The 15,431-nt window shown below is 34.8% G+C and overlaps 1 protein-coding gene across 2 annotated transcripts in view; it reads right to left on the reverse strand.

The window, feature by feature from the left end:
- PPP1R3A (protein phosphatase 1 regulatory subunit 3A) overlaps nucleotides 1-15,431 on the reverse strand; it is a 198,698-nt gene that overhangs the window by 32,902 nt on the left and 150,365 nt on the right. The window contains exon 3 of one of the 2 annotated variants that reach the window (XM_055115328.2): nucleotides 8,541-8,623. In XM_055115328.2, coding sequence (XP_054971303.1) covers nucleotides 8,541-8,623 — 83 coding nt within the window. Of the gene's footprint in view, nucleotides 1-8,540; nucleotides 9,323-15,431 lie in introns of those variants that run through there. The other variant, XM_003811236.5, reaches the window with a different exon arrangement.

A 15,431-nucleotide genomic window follows, 5' to 3' on the forward strand; every position in this document is an offset into this window, starting at 1 on the left:
CAAGGGAAAAACAAAGTTATTGAGGTTATTTGACATGGAAAATAGAAGTCTGTGAGAGAAACAATATAATTTTGCTTGATTTTAATGTATAAGGATAGGGATTCCAACATTTAATTCAACTGAAAGAGTAAATAAATGACTAAAGACAGAACAATATAAGGGCTACATTAAAGTCATGGAACTTTTCTGATAGAACACATTATTGAAGAACATAATCTTCCCAAGAGATATGTATTAGTTTGTTCTCACACTGCTAATAAAGAGATACCTGAGACTACGTAACTTATAAAGGAAAGAGGTTTAATGGACTTACAGTTTCACTTGGCTGGGGAGTCCTCACAATCATGACGGAAGACAAAGAAGCGAAGGCACATCTTACATGACAGCAGGCAAGAAAGCTTGTGCAGGTGAATTCCCATTGATAAAACCATCAGATCTCACGAGATTTATTCACCACCACGAGAACGGTATGGGGGAACCCGCCCCCATGATTCAATTATCTCCACCTGGCCCCACCCTTAACACGTGGGGATTATTACAATTCAAGGTAAGATTTGGATGGGGACACAGCCAAACCATATCAAGATGATTAAGAAGAAAATACATAACCATTTGACCTGGGTGTTTTCTGAATACTGCTAAAAGCAAAGGATAGAATTAGATAGTCTCTCCTACAAAAGGATTCAACAAAAACTGTTCAGAAATCAAGTACTGTATTAACATTGGAAACAATAATTATAACTATATTTACACTAAATACTAAATACAATAAACACAATAATCTTATGCACCTACTTAAGATTATATGTGAACAATATAATCTATTTTCTGCTGCAGCTAAATGTGACTTTTTAAAACTTCAATTTTTCTATTGGTAAGTACTTATAAGATTTAAGTTGTTTTAACATATAATAAAATTATTTATAAATATTAATCTTCAAAAGGTGAGGTTGATAGACTATATTTTGTTTTTCAAATATAGTTTGTGAAACTGAAATTTATCTTAGCAACTCTATGTGATTTGTAATTGTGTTAACACATCCACAGTAATTTTTAGAAATGAAAATCAGCTGGAGGTTATTCATACAGATTTATAGTCAATAGGTTAGGTTTGTACCATGGCTTAATTCTCTAAATACCACAGATGATATTCTGATGGTGTCAATGGGCTAAGAAATGTTTTCACATAATTAGGAAAAGCATTTTCACTATTTAGTATAATGTACAAATATCAATGGGGAGGGTACTTGAATCCTTTTTACTACTGCAAATTTCAAAAGGTGTAAATAAAAATCAAAACCATGACTACACATAAGACAACCATTACCTTACAATATTAAAATTCAATTCATAGTTGTGACTTGAATAGTGCTGATATACAACACAGACCGATCATTTTCAGATAACTTGGTGTGGAGGGAATTTTAGAATTTCCTACGACAGGTTTGTTTAATTGGTCTCTGTCCCTGAGCAATGCAGTATAACAGTTAAATTTAGCAAATTCCTTGTTTTCATCTTTTTATCATAAGATCTTTAAACAGCAGGATGGCATGATTAAGGCTTCAAAACCAGTTGTTATTTTTATTTAACAGATAATAACACTACCATGCTAGTTAACCTAGTAAAGCTATTGAAGCAGCAGAATGGACACCGGAAAAGATTTGAGAGATAATACTCTGAAAAGAGATATATTCCTTTTCGTATAGTTGTGGGATACACAGAATGCTTTAAAACAGAGGAATGACCGAAATTTGATGTTGCATAATGTATTTTCTTAGAAGAAGAGAATTACATAAACTTCAATTTCATCTTCTATTCATAGGCATAAAGAGATAATAAGGTGAATTGTGTGCAATCAACTCAGATATTTAGTCCAAAAGAACCATCTTCAGAAGAGCTATCTTAAGAAAAACATGTCCTCAGTTTCCAATTTATGAACAGGTGATGTTCCAAAGCTTTTTTTTGTGTGTGACCCAGAAATTGCTAAAATTTGGAAATCATTTACCCATAGAAGCAATGCTATAAATACTCATCTCCCTGGCTAGTCCCCCAAGACTTATTGAACCATAACATGATTAATTTTGAAACTATTTGTTTTAGCCTGGGTCCTGGTAGCAGGAATGATGAGGGAAAACAGCATTTCTCCGTTAATCTTGGGCACAGTACTAGCCATACACAAGATTGGAAAATGTGGAATTTATCACCAATGTCATTAATACTACCACTTTGAGTATCTACAAAATGTCAGCAACTGGAATAGATGCTTGTATGTGTTAGCTAATGTATTCCTCATAGCAACTCTGCCAAGTAGAAATTATTATCCCTATTTTACACTTGAATAAAATAGATACACAATATAATTTATCCAAGTCAAGCAGATAGTAATTAGTTAGAATTAAAGCCTCAAGGCCTTGCCTTACTTTAAAGCCCTTGCTGTTTCCATTATGCTTCAGTGTTTTTGGAATTCTCCACCCTCCATATACACATGTACTTCAGACCCCATGAGTCTCATACTACTATGGAACCCTATCACAACGTACTTAAATCTACCTTGTATTCTGTAGTGCTCTCTGCTCTAAAATCAGACATTTCCATTTTCTCAATCCAAACTCAAAGTGCCTCTGTGCAACTGACCTCAATGGGTATAAGATTGAAATAGCTCCTGCCACCCTCGAGGGGTCTGCATTTAAGAAGGAAAATCTCACACATGTGTGTGCATGTGTACATACATATATAAGCATACAACACACACACACATATATATATATATATACACAAACACATATATGTAAATTTTAGGCAAGGTTACAAAATGAGGTGTCAGATTATAGAGGATTTTTTAAGTTTGATAGGGCCCTGGGCAATCGGATCCACTTCAGATATCTGCCCTTGAGGTCTTTTCCCCTGCATTATTTCCTGTTGAGGGGTAGGGGTAAAAACCTGGAATAGGGATGAGAGTCACAGTTAGCAGAAGTGGAGGAAGGTGAAAAACTAAGTTGACCCACTTCATAACGGTGCCATCTTTTTCTTCTTCCTTTTTTCTTTTCTTTTCTTTTTTTGCCAGGAGCATTTTTGGCTCAGAAATAGTGGGCTCTGCTTTATTTTTACAGGCTGCAGATGGGCTTCAGGTGGGGAGGGATCGGCTCTCAGAGATCCCAGAGGATCCATTTGAGGCATGGCATTCATAGTGACTCCTTTCAGCCACAGCATGAGAGACACCCTGAAGGAGGATACCCTTTTGTTCCTCTTCTCTCAGAAAAGTTTCAAAATCACCCTAGGGAAAGTCTAGGATGGGGTATGGATTTCCACAAAACCAGGAAACCATGAAGCCTTGGTGGACCTCCAAGGAAACTTGAAGCCAGTTGGCACCTCGCTGTCAACCAGCTGGCTGCTTTCAAACACCCTCCTGATGGGCCCTGCACAGCTGTGTTTTATGTTTCCACGTGGCCTTGCCAGAGGTCCCTCCTTAAACAGACCCAGCTTCCACAATTAGTGTGGACTCAAAACGAGTTAGTTATGGCATACGTGAGGTCCCAAAGGCCTCGTGGGGATATTTACACCTCTTTGGACTATTTCCAGGACCCCAGATTATACTGTATGCGTAAATTAAGGAAGTCTCACAATCCAGCAGCTCTGACTGAAACACACAACGTAGCCATATCTTAGACCCCATTTCCCAATGCTTTTCTTGGCCTCATTTTCACAATTTTACCACCCTGAAAGATAAACCCTCTGTATTCTTAAAATTATGTTTTAGAAAGGAGTTCTCTCTTTCCTATTCCTGAACGTACCTGGTTTTTTTCCTACAGTACAAAAATTGAGGACTAATCAATTTTCTCCTTTGGCATTAAAGTCATTTAGGACTTTATTTGCATTCACCTGGCCAAGTTATAAATACCATCAAACACCTATATCATGCAGTTTCTTTACTTAAAATAATAAATTGGTTTCACTTAATAAAATACAAAACCAGATGAACTCAACCGGTGTACCCAGCCATTAGGAACATACATTTAGCAGGCAGTGGGGGAAAAAAGCCAAGATGCTGAGAAGGGAGACCACCCCCCAGGCCAGTAAGTACACAGTGTCAGCTCTAGGTCACATATTCTAGAAAACCTCAAGTGGAAATAATTCTTATTTCATTTTTTATCTATGGCTTCTACTGTATACCCAGAGAATCTGAACTTGGTTTTGGTGTTTTCTCTCTCCCCTTCATTTCTCTCTGCTTTTCAAGGCCTTTTCCCTTGGGGCCTCTTCTTGTCTTCACAGGCGCCTGTCTCCAGCCACATTTCTCAGTTAGATACTGCTGCCTAACAACTCAGAACCTGACATACAGTTCTTTAGTAAACATTTGTTGAATAAGTTTTGGAGCCTGAAACAAGGAAACCTATGATGTATGGAGAAATAATGCAAGTTCAAGAGTCAGGACATTAGCTGAACAAGATTTGATAATAAAAGGGACAATTGTGATGAAGGGCTTTTGATGATATCCTCATGTGTGTCTAACATGCTATATTAAAAGCTTTAAGTATATAAACTTATTTTAATCAATGTGACACTAGACATCATGACCCTTATTTGACAGGTGAATAAACTGAGGCTTTGAGCTCTGAAGTAATATGCCCACAGCCACATAGCTACTAAGTGTAAACTTTACTGAAATTAATATGCATGTCTGTTCAATCCTAAATGAATGCCTTTTTATCCCTTTTGGTCTAGTTCTTCATTTTTTCGTCTATTAAATGTGGAAATTTTAACATTCCTAAGTTCTCTTCCAGCTTTAAGATAATTCATATATAAAGTGACACATATCTCAAGAAAATTTACAGTTCAGTTAGTCTTCCTTGTTGATTAAAATCTTGCAAGAGACAAAGGAATGGCTCTCCAAAGCTGAAAATTTAGAAGCCCTGAAAGGAAAGAGGAGAAGAACTTTGGTGCAGCTTGAGCCTTGCAGTTTTTCAGATACACCTAAAGCTGAAGTTACCATTGTCTTTTTACAGCAGTTAACATTTACTGATAACTTATTATGTTCCAGACACTGTGCTAAAAGTTTATATGTATTACTTCACCGAAATCTCAACCCCTATGAGACAGAGCTGTAGTTGTTCTCAATTAACATACCAGAAAAACAAGCTTAACTTGCCCAAGTTCATATTGCTAGCATGTAGGAGAGCTTGGATTCAAACTCAGATATCTTTAACTTTGAAGCCTAAAATCTTAACTTTGAGGTTATATTGTTTGCATGCCATTTTAGCTTATTTGTCTATGTACATTTAATGTGATTTATATCAATGTCATTTTTGTCATTGATTTTAAAATAAAACCCATCAGATATATCAGGAATCTGCTTAGTTTGCTAGCATATGTGGTGATACTTAAGTATCTCATGATGCATGCCTTTCGGTGCAATTAAATATCTTTGGGTCACTCTCAATCACATGCCTATGAGTTACAAGCTCTGCCTCCCCTTCTCTCTACATATTTCTTTCTGTCCAAAGTGTACAGACTATCAGGCATCAAAAGAAAATAGACAACCCACACCAATGTGGAGATTTGCAAACTCTTAACATGAGAAAAATCTCCATAGAGAAAACATAATGCCTGGGTGGGTGATTGACTTAACAGAAATCCTACCTAAATGTATTTCCACATTCATTCATTCCATACTTATTAGAAGGGATTATTGACACTTTCAGAAGATACAATCTCAGGGACCCTGATAGCAAATTAACTTTTTTATTAAGAAGAATTGAAGTTAGCTGTTATTCTCTACACTAGGGCAGCCTGATTTTCATTTTAGCTATGACTGATATTACACACTATTACTAATCTATTTGCAGGTATAAAGAAAAAATCATATATATATGTATGTATATGTATATACATATATACATATACATATATACATACATATATACATATACATATATATACACATACATATATATACATATATATATATTCTGTTTTTACCTTCTGAAAGAAATAACCTCCAAATTAAGCTACATAGGAAGTGTAGAAATGCTCAGAAATGACCCATTTAGATTCTGTAACTATTTGGAGAGAAGAGATTTTAGTAGCTATAATTTTTGATCAAATAAGTATTAGTTCATTTTTATTTTAGTCAAGTACGCATTTTGTAAAATAACACCAATAAGGTGTGCTATTTTTCTCTAACCAAACTCTTCACAATAAAATCCAACTGCAATATTCATTTAGAAATTTGATAATGCTCTCTTGTGTGAGTTTTAGGAATATTTGAAACCCCATTGCATATAAATTATATCATGGAAAAGCTGTATAAATATTCTATTATGGCACATGCTGTTCTAAGGATCTGTCAGGATTTCCTTTATACACTCCATTTTGAGTGGTATATAAATCAGATGTAAAAATTCATGTTGGACTGAAATTCAGCACAAAATGCCTCCTCCAGAGGCAAATGCTTTTTTCAAAATGTGGTTCGAATTATGTTGGTCATTTTTAAGTTACAGAAGTGCAGAAAATGTATTTGTGGTTTTGAGGGAGAGAGATTTTTTCCATTTTTATAACTCATTAGGAAACTTTACAGGTCTTCAGACCATTTTGTGGTTTAGTTCTTCTCAGGTTTTTCCCCAAAGCAATATTAAAACTTGAATGGTGTCCGCTGTGAATCCAATGATTACTGTTCTGAATACAAATGTATGTGTGGATACATATAGTTCTACATATCTTCAACTAGGAGAAGTTCCAAAGATATTATGACCAAGGTAGAAGATGAGGCCTATCAGCTGGCTAGTCTTTGCCTTGGTATCAGTCAAGTTTGGCATATCAAAGGAATCAAAGGAATCCCCTATCCAAACCACAGTTCAGCAGGCATTGCTTGAATTTTAAAACTGCATTAAATTGCAGAAAAATCCGCTGAGTTCAACACTGCCTCTTTTATGAGCTTTTAGACAATAATGCTGCGCCTTTGCTAAATTTTGGTTTCTCTAACATATAGAGCAAGTTGCAGTGTGTTTAACAGATATTCAGTAATGATTATCTCATTTCTAAAGTATTTAATATGTATATATTTATGCATATAAATTAGTTTGCTAAATAATGTTGAACTTATTTTGTTAGTGTAGCTAATGTGTTAGAGTAATTTCATAAACATCTAAATTATTATTTTAGCCTATGTAGAGATTATTATTATACTCTCTTTCCTAACAGCACCAGTTAAAATCAAAGAAAGTTTGATTTAGACCAAGAAAGTTGGCCTAATTCACAAAGTTGATTAAGCCAATATTTCAGATGACTTTAAAGGAAAATGAAAATAAACATAATATATATGTTTGAATTGCTTCCATCTATACTGCATTTAGTTTATTAATACATTGGAACAATGCATTTAGTAGTTATTATTTATCGTTTAAAGCACAATTTTAAAAAAAATTTCCCAATATCATATCTTATGCTTTGTATTAAATTCCCCTTAGATAATTAAATCTGGGTGTCTTGATTCCAAAACAGTTCCCTTTCCTATTTCCTATATTTCCTATTTCCTACATTACACTATTTCTGGTACAGTTACCAATATCCTTGGGTTTAGGGACAGTTAAGATGGACCACTCAGAGGATGATCAAACATTTGCCTGTGGCTGGAGCAATGTAGACTTTCCCTCTGGGATACTGAGGAGCAGAAGGGGTCTCACTTCTCCTGAATGTTTTCTCTACTTACCTAGTGTCACAGAAATTAGCCAGCTATGTACTATCGAGACAGCTGAATGCCAGTTTTTCTTATTTTTCACATTAACAAGAGAGCAAGGTTACTAATGAGGGGTCACATCCCAAATCTCTAATCTATATAGCTGAATATCCCTATTTATATTTGGGTCATTTTTTGTTCTGCTCCATTGACTTTTACTAAATTATACTAATTTGTGTTCCATAATGTTATTCTTGGTTATAATTAATGAAATTTTGTGTGTAACTCATATATCACTGATATACTTATGTCTTTCTGTTAATCATTAAGGTCATTTCTTTTATAATTTAAATTAACATGTATCACTTCAAACATCCCTGTATAACTCAAAACAGTTATGAAGAAGTTCTTTGCAGCTTTTGGGAGAAGTTTACAAATTTCTGAGAACTAGATACATATTGAAATATAGTTTTATGTTAATCAAAACTGTTTCAAAGGAAAGCATAGACATTTAAAAACGACTGAAAATAAAAGTACTTTAAATGTCAAAGTAAATAATTTTATATGTGAATAATCTAGATTTCATGGTTTGAGCAGGAATAATTTATAACTCATTAGGCAAGTAATATACACAGTGCACTTCTCTCCCAACCTATTGCATTACAGCCATATTTTTTCTCACATTTGTAGAAAGGGTTACACAGTGCTATTATTTGAATAGCTTTGACCTTGTTAAAGCCTGGCACCATTGTTTTTTACATAGCAAGCAGTATATTTTTAAATAGAGTCACTTTCTTACAACACATGAAATAAAGAATGACATAAAAACTTTAAGACTGTGAATAATAAAATATGTAAGATATATCCTCACCTTGATTTTACCTTTAAGCAGCCTTTTATTTGTCTGTTAGGAACTTCTTTCCATGGTTTTACAGGCTCCGGCTCTTGTTCTTTCTTTTGACAAATGAATGTATAATTTGTGCCATTATTATTTGACCAAAATGTACCAACAGAAGTTTCATAACGTATACAAAACTCAACTTTACTGCCATCTTTTTGATAAGGAGGAACCAATACAATCTTAAAGGAGAACTGGTCAGTTTCACCATCACATGAATTAGGAACATATTCTGCTAAAATGTCATAATGTGTCTGCCAGTCATCTAAAGACATTCTTACATATACTAACTTCTCAAAAGAAACATTCAAAACTCGAATAATACCCTTGATACTTGTAGACCCAGGAAGAGACTCAGTTGACTCCAGTATTGCTTTCTGTATTTGGAGTTGTTGCATAAGATCTTCTTTTGAAGAAGGCAAGTCAAACAGTGGGGCTAAAACATATTCTTCTGTGTGGAAAATGTCCGTCCCTAAGTCAAAAGTGGTTGAAGCACTCGGTAATTCCCAGCAATCAAATTCTTTAACAGACACAAGATTGAATCCAAAGGAATCAGCAAATGAAACTCTTCTAGTACCTGAAGATGGGGTATCCAGGTATATGTCTTCAGAAGAATCAGAACCTCGTCTACTCGGTTGAGGGGAGAAACCAGGTTGGAAAGTAACTTCTTCATCTTCACAAAGAGAGTCAGATAAATTAGGAACTTCTAAAAAATTATCTTTGCTAATCTGACTAGGTACTTCAGAAGGCTCCATTGGGCTCTCTGATATCAAGTAAGAGAGAACTGTACGACTAGTAGAGGCTGACATTTGAGATACTGAGGCTTAAAATAGGTATAATGTTACAGTTGACATTGCAAAAAGAACTCAGCTCTATAAATAGGTCCAATGGCGTGTCAACTATGCTAGCCTGCAACCCTGCTAGCCTCCCCCTAAAGGCCTTGAATATGATAGCATCCATGCTACTCCCGCCAGTGTGTTTCAGATTTAACTGGCAGTTTTTAAAGTTGTATTTGTTTATGAGCTAAGTTCCAAACAGATATTTTTAAATCATGTTCTGCGGTATTGGAAATCCTGGAACTTTAGGATAAAAATATTATTTTAATTAGTTGATGTTAAAAATGAAAATGTGGATTTTTTTTAAATAAAATAAAAGTAGTATCACAATACTGAATATGTAGTTTGGACTAAATTAATCCATGGAGCAGGTAAGTGCAAACAGGGAAAGATAAGAACATTTACAGAACTGAAGAGATCCAGAGCCTACTAATAATGACAGCTATCATTTTCAGGGATTTATAAATGTATAGCTTTATTACAAAAGGGTTAAATAGAGGTGCTGAAAGTTCTGAGGAAGGAAACATGATTCAGATGGGGAAGGTATCATTTTAAATAAAGCATGAAGGGTAGGTGGAATTTAGACATGCAAGGTTGGAGCAAGGCAGATTGTCCAGGTAGAAGAAATAACCCAAGCAAAAGCCTAGAACAAAGAAGTAATCAAATTCATTATTTTAAACATTAGTACATTTATTTTAATTAAGCCATGGGAAAATACAGATAAGACATGTGTTATTGACTTGCAAATATAAGTGGGCAAAGGTAAGCCTGATCCAGGACTAATACATCTACGTAGAATAAAATGTTCTTTTGCAAATGGCCATTTTATGCCCACAAAGCAGAAGTTGATACCATCACACCTTGAAATTCAATATGAGTTTTAAAGTATGAACAGCGTGCTTAAACTGTCACATTTTTTTATGTCATAAAACACAAGTTGGGGGATGGTCATTTTGGTAAAAACCTATAAAAATTTTAACTGCACACAATTTGACCCAGAAATGCCCCAGATAGAAATTTGCTCTGTCAGTATGGGAAAGTATACAAAGATAAATAGAGATCTATGTTCATAACAGAATTGTGCGTTTAACAGTCTCTACAAACCTGTTAAATGTCCCTCTCGAAAGAGCATTGGATAAATAACCCATACAATAGAATGTTTTAGAAGGATAAAGTAGCACTTTATGTGCTAATATGGAAAGATAACCAAGATAAATGGCTAAGTGAAAAAAAAGAAAATGTGTACAGATATGTACATAGAAAACTCCTGAAAGGATACAAAAGACAATGTTAGCAGTATTTACTTCTAACCACAGAATTTAAAGATGGCAGAGGAATGGGGGCTCTATTCATTTTACTTTATGGTCTGCTGTACTGTTTGAAATATTATACATGAGCATGGTTTTCTTTCAAAATATCTATTAATTAAACTGAAAAAATATACGAAGTGTGAAAGGTGATTAGTTTTTCTTTTTAAAAAGAGCCCAACAGCATAATTTCTTTCAAATGAAAACCTCATTAATATGGTATAACTTATTAGGTAATTTGAATTGCATAAAGTAGTGGATGGAGAAATTATTTTCTAAAATTATAAGTGACTAGTGTCTAGAAGGATAAAGAAATGAAATTATTTGAGCTTTATCTCATCCACATAGCTAGAATGGGTGGTGACCACATGGATTGCTCAAGAATGGGTAATGGCTGCGGAAATGTCTGTGCCTTTCAGATTTGATGACTACAAGTAGCTATATTTCAAGGTACCTGAAATACATTGCTATGTAGTCAAGGAAATCAGCAACAAAATGCTTTATGGAAATTAGTAAAATAGTTCATATAGCCATGTAAATAATGGGATAATGAAAATTTAAGATATAATAATGTACTGAAATATTTTAACTATCCAGGAGTTAGTTAGCAAAGGAATGGAAATGAAGACCCCTGGGTCCATTTCCTGGCTCTGCTGCTTACTAGCTGGATGACCTTCTGAATGTTACTCAGATGTTCTAACCCACAGTTGCCTTAATTGTCAAAGTACAATGTTTAAAATTAAACAAGATTCTTGTTAAACGTCTAGCACAAAACCTATAGTAATAGCACCAGTCACTATTTTAATTCCGATATATGTTTGTAAAAGGCTGATTTCTAAAGTATATCAATAGATAGATGGATAGATATGTAATCTAGCTACAGAGAATTCATATATATCATTAAGAAATGATTTGTAATTTGTTTCATTTTTGTCTTTTTCAAAGGCTATAGTGTGTAACACTTAGCTTTATAAGACATAATATAGCTCTACATTAGAAAATGGTCCTGTTATTTGATCTAAACTTTTCCCTTGTTAATGTGTCTCTTTACACAGAGCACTACCTTGATTTGTAGTAATCACTGCCTTTCTTTTGGAATTTATAACCTTCACATAATTGTAGATAGTTGACATGTTCCCCCTTAGTCACCACTTAGCTAAAGCAGAGTGATTTCATCTTTTTAATCTCTTCTCACATGTCAATCCTCCAGTGCTTTTTACCATTTTGTTACTCCTCTATGAACTCCTTCCAGCTTGCCTGTATTTTTCTGTTAATGAGCTGCCCCCAGATGAATGCAATATTATAGATCAAGTGTCTCTGGAGCATGAAAAGAAATACTAACAGCCTCAGCCTTGTGACTTGGTGTTTGCATTCAGTTAAAATTCAGATTTCCTTGCTTTATTTCCATATCACAGATCAGACCAATGTCCCATTTTCTCATATCCACCACTACCTCAATTTCAACACAATTTATCACACTCTTCTTCAGCTGCTAAGGTATACTGTTTTTAGAAGAATTAAAGCTTTTTCTTTCCTTCTTTTTTTTTTTTTTTTTTTTACAAACTAAAGCTCAAGTCTCCATGCATTCCATAATTTTTGGTATTAATCAAATATTCTCAAAGGCACCATTAACATAAAAAACAGTATCAGTCAGGAACCCAGTAAATAGGAAATAGATGGCATGCTCAAATAAGATAATTTCAGGAGGATTTATTTACAAGGGTCTATTTATAAAGTGTAAAGGCAGAGAAGCCACAAGAACTAGTGTGACAAACTGGGGTCAATTGCATCAGAGCTTTTACCATCCTTCAAGGGATAAGGGAAGGGAACACTTATCAGAACTTGAAAGCAAAGCGTGCCATAAAGAGCTTACCAACTGGAGACCTGGTCAAAGGACACAGCCAGTTGGAGACGACTTTGCCAGGAGTGATCCGGGAGCATAATAAACTGAATTCATTCTTCTCCCTTTTTATGATGTCCTACCAGAGCTACCTATTGGCCAGAGGGCATGGGAACTATTATAGTTCATTCAGGTCAGTCTCCCGCAGCAGAAAACAGGGAGGAAAATGGTGGAAAGGGTGGCAAGTGGATTTGGAGGAGCAAACAGAAGATATGATGTATGAAATATATGCAAATATGTATATAACATATATACATACATAACTTAAAATACATATGTGTGTTCCTCTTTATTTATACATACTGTATCTCAATGCCAACTGAGTTTCTATTACCTGATCTTCTACTGTCATGGGTTCAAGAAAAAAAAGTTAAATATCTAAGGTCTGATCAGCTCTGATCCAGTGAGAATCACAAATAAGAGAGATTGTGTTTATCCACAAATGGGTAGGAAAGAAATGATCTATTTTGAAATTAATTATGATTTTGCATTTGTTTCCCATGTTAGCATAGATTTTTGCAACCCAAAGAAACGTTTTGTCAAGAGACAGTCTAGAACTGTAGTTTTTAAAATCAGAGATAGATGTCAAAAATCACTGGGCGAGATGTTCAAATAAGATTTTCCAAGAGGATGATGGTTCACAAGTGATTCTGATATATAGACTTGGTTAAGATGCATGATCTCCGGCTGGGCGCAATGGCTCATGCCTGTAATCCTAGCACTTTGGGAGGCCAAGGTGGGTGGATCACAAGGTCAAGAGATCGAGACCATCCTGGCCAATATGGTGAAACCCCGTCTCTACCAAAAATACAAAAATTAGCTGGGCATGGTGGTGTGCACCTGTAGTCCCAGCTACTCGGGAGGCTGAGGCAGGAGAATTGCTTGAATCCAGGAGGCGGATGTTGCAGTGAGCCGAGATTGCGCCATTGCCCTCCAGCCTGGAGACAAAGTGAAACTAGGTGTCAAAAAAAAAAAAAAAAATGCATGATCTCCTAGTCTGTCTGCCATAGTCAGGGACTTAAGTTCTAGTTATGAAAACAATTGTAGCTATTATCCCTCTACATATGTACTATGTGCTATTTTTAGTGTGTGGGGGGGGGCTATAAAATGCTTTTACAAAAAAAATAACAAGAATTGGGTAGAACTTTAAGGTCATTTAGCAATCATCTAGGCTAGTCCCTTCGTATTCACATAAGAAAACATAAATTCAGAACAATGAAGGACTCCATTATTTAATAGCAGAGAACTGACTTGAACTCAGCTCTCTCTTGCCCTCAGTCCAATATTGTCCATATTATTCCATACATATGCCAACTTCTAGTTTTAGAATTCATAATTAACAAATTAATCATTCTTTGAAAATAGTCATTAAAATTAATTTGTTCTAGATTTCATTTATGTTGTTAAAATCAATTAACTTTTGTGAACTTCCTTTTTTCCATTTGATGTAAGATCTCCAGGGGTGTCCAGATAATTTTTCTTTGTGACAAGCTCTCTCAACCTTTTCCAGCTTATGTACCCTTTAATAAATTTAATATCTTATAATGTTCTCTCTCTCCCTCAGAGACACTGCTATATTTCTATTTGAGAATTACTGATCAAAGTTATAAAACTGAATTATGTAATCTCTTAGAACTAAATTTGATATTTAGTATTTTAAAAGACTACTAGTGAAAGGATATCACTTCAAACATAGTTTGAGACACAGATTTGTTCTTCAGATGTCAGTCACTGAAAAGTTTTCTTTGAAAATGTTCATATATACCAATAGGGCATGCACAGTTAAGTCAGAACAGAATGGAAACTTTGCAAGATATAGGTAATTTTTTTTTTTTTTGAGACATGTTCTTGTTCTGTTGCCCAGGCTGGAGTGCAGTGGCGTGACCATGGCTCACTGCAGCCTCAACCTCCTGGGCTCAAGAAATTCTCCTGTCTTAGCCTCCCTAGAAGCTGGGACTACAAGAATATGCCACCACATCCAGCTATTTTTTTTTTTTGGAGAGATGGGGGTCTCACTATGTTGCCCAGGCTGGTCACTACATTTGTAAAGGGATGTGTCACTTATTTCTTGAAGAGTTGAATTATTCAATATAGATAATTGATCATGTTACAGCAGAAGAGTTTGGCCACCAAAGGCAGCATTCAGATTGTTTAGCTTAATTTATGAAAGATAAACTAGTATAATACTCAAGCACCAAGGGCTTATTTTACAGGGATTGCATAATGTGCTTTAAATTTTGACCAAAATAAAGACATACAAATATATAGTCAGAAATCTAGATCTCTAAGGTGTTTAGCAAGCACACATCAGAGATAACCTCTTCATTTTACACTGAAAATTGAAATTTCAGTGGTCAACTGGATTCTCCCTTGACGTGTGTGTGATTCCAGCATTAACCCTAGAAGGAAAATATATTATAAGCTTAAAGACAGATACCATCTAATAATATGTTAGGAAATTTTTAATTGACCCATAAAATTTATGCTCATAGTATATGCATTTTGATATTTAAAAATATAGCTAAGCACACTGTATTAGGAGTAAGTAGGCCTAAGTTCTAGAGCCATGCTTATTATTAGGAAACTGTGACCTTGGAAATCATTTAAGTTCTTTGTATAAATGTCTGAATATTACTGAAAATCTCTTCGAAACTGTGAAATCTGCAGACATATGAACATTTTATCATGAAAGTTGTCATTTATTTGTGAAGCAAACGTTTATTGACTTCTACTCTGTCAGGCACTGTGTTACATCCTAAGATTACAAAGTAAGTTATAAAATATAGAATCTGTTCTCAATACCCTAGCATCTAATGGAGAG

Source organism: Pan paniscus, chromosome 6, assembly GCF_029289425.2.
Source record: "Pan paniscus chromosome 6, NHGRI_mPanPan1-v2.0_pri, whole genome shotgun sequence".
NCBI lineage: Eukaryota > Metazoa > Chordata > Mammalia > Primates > Hominidae > Pan > Pan paniscus.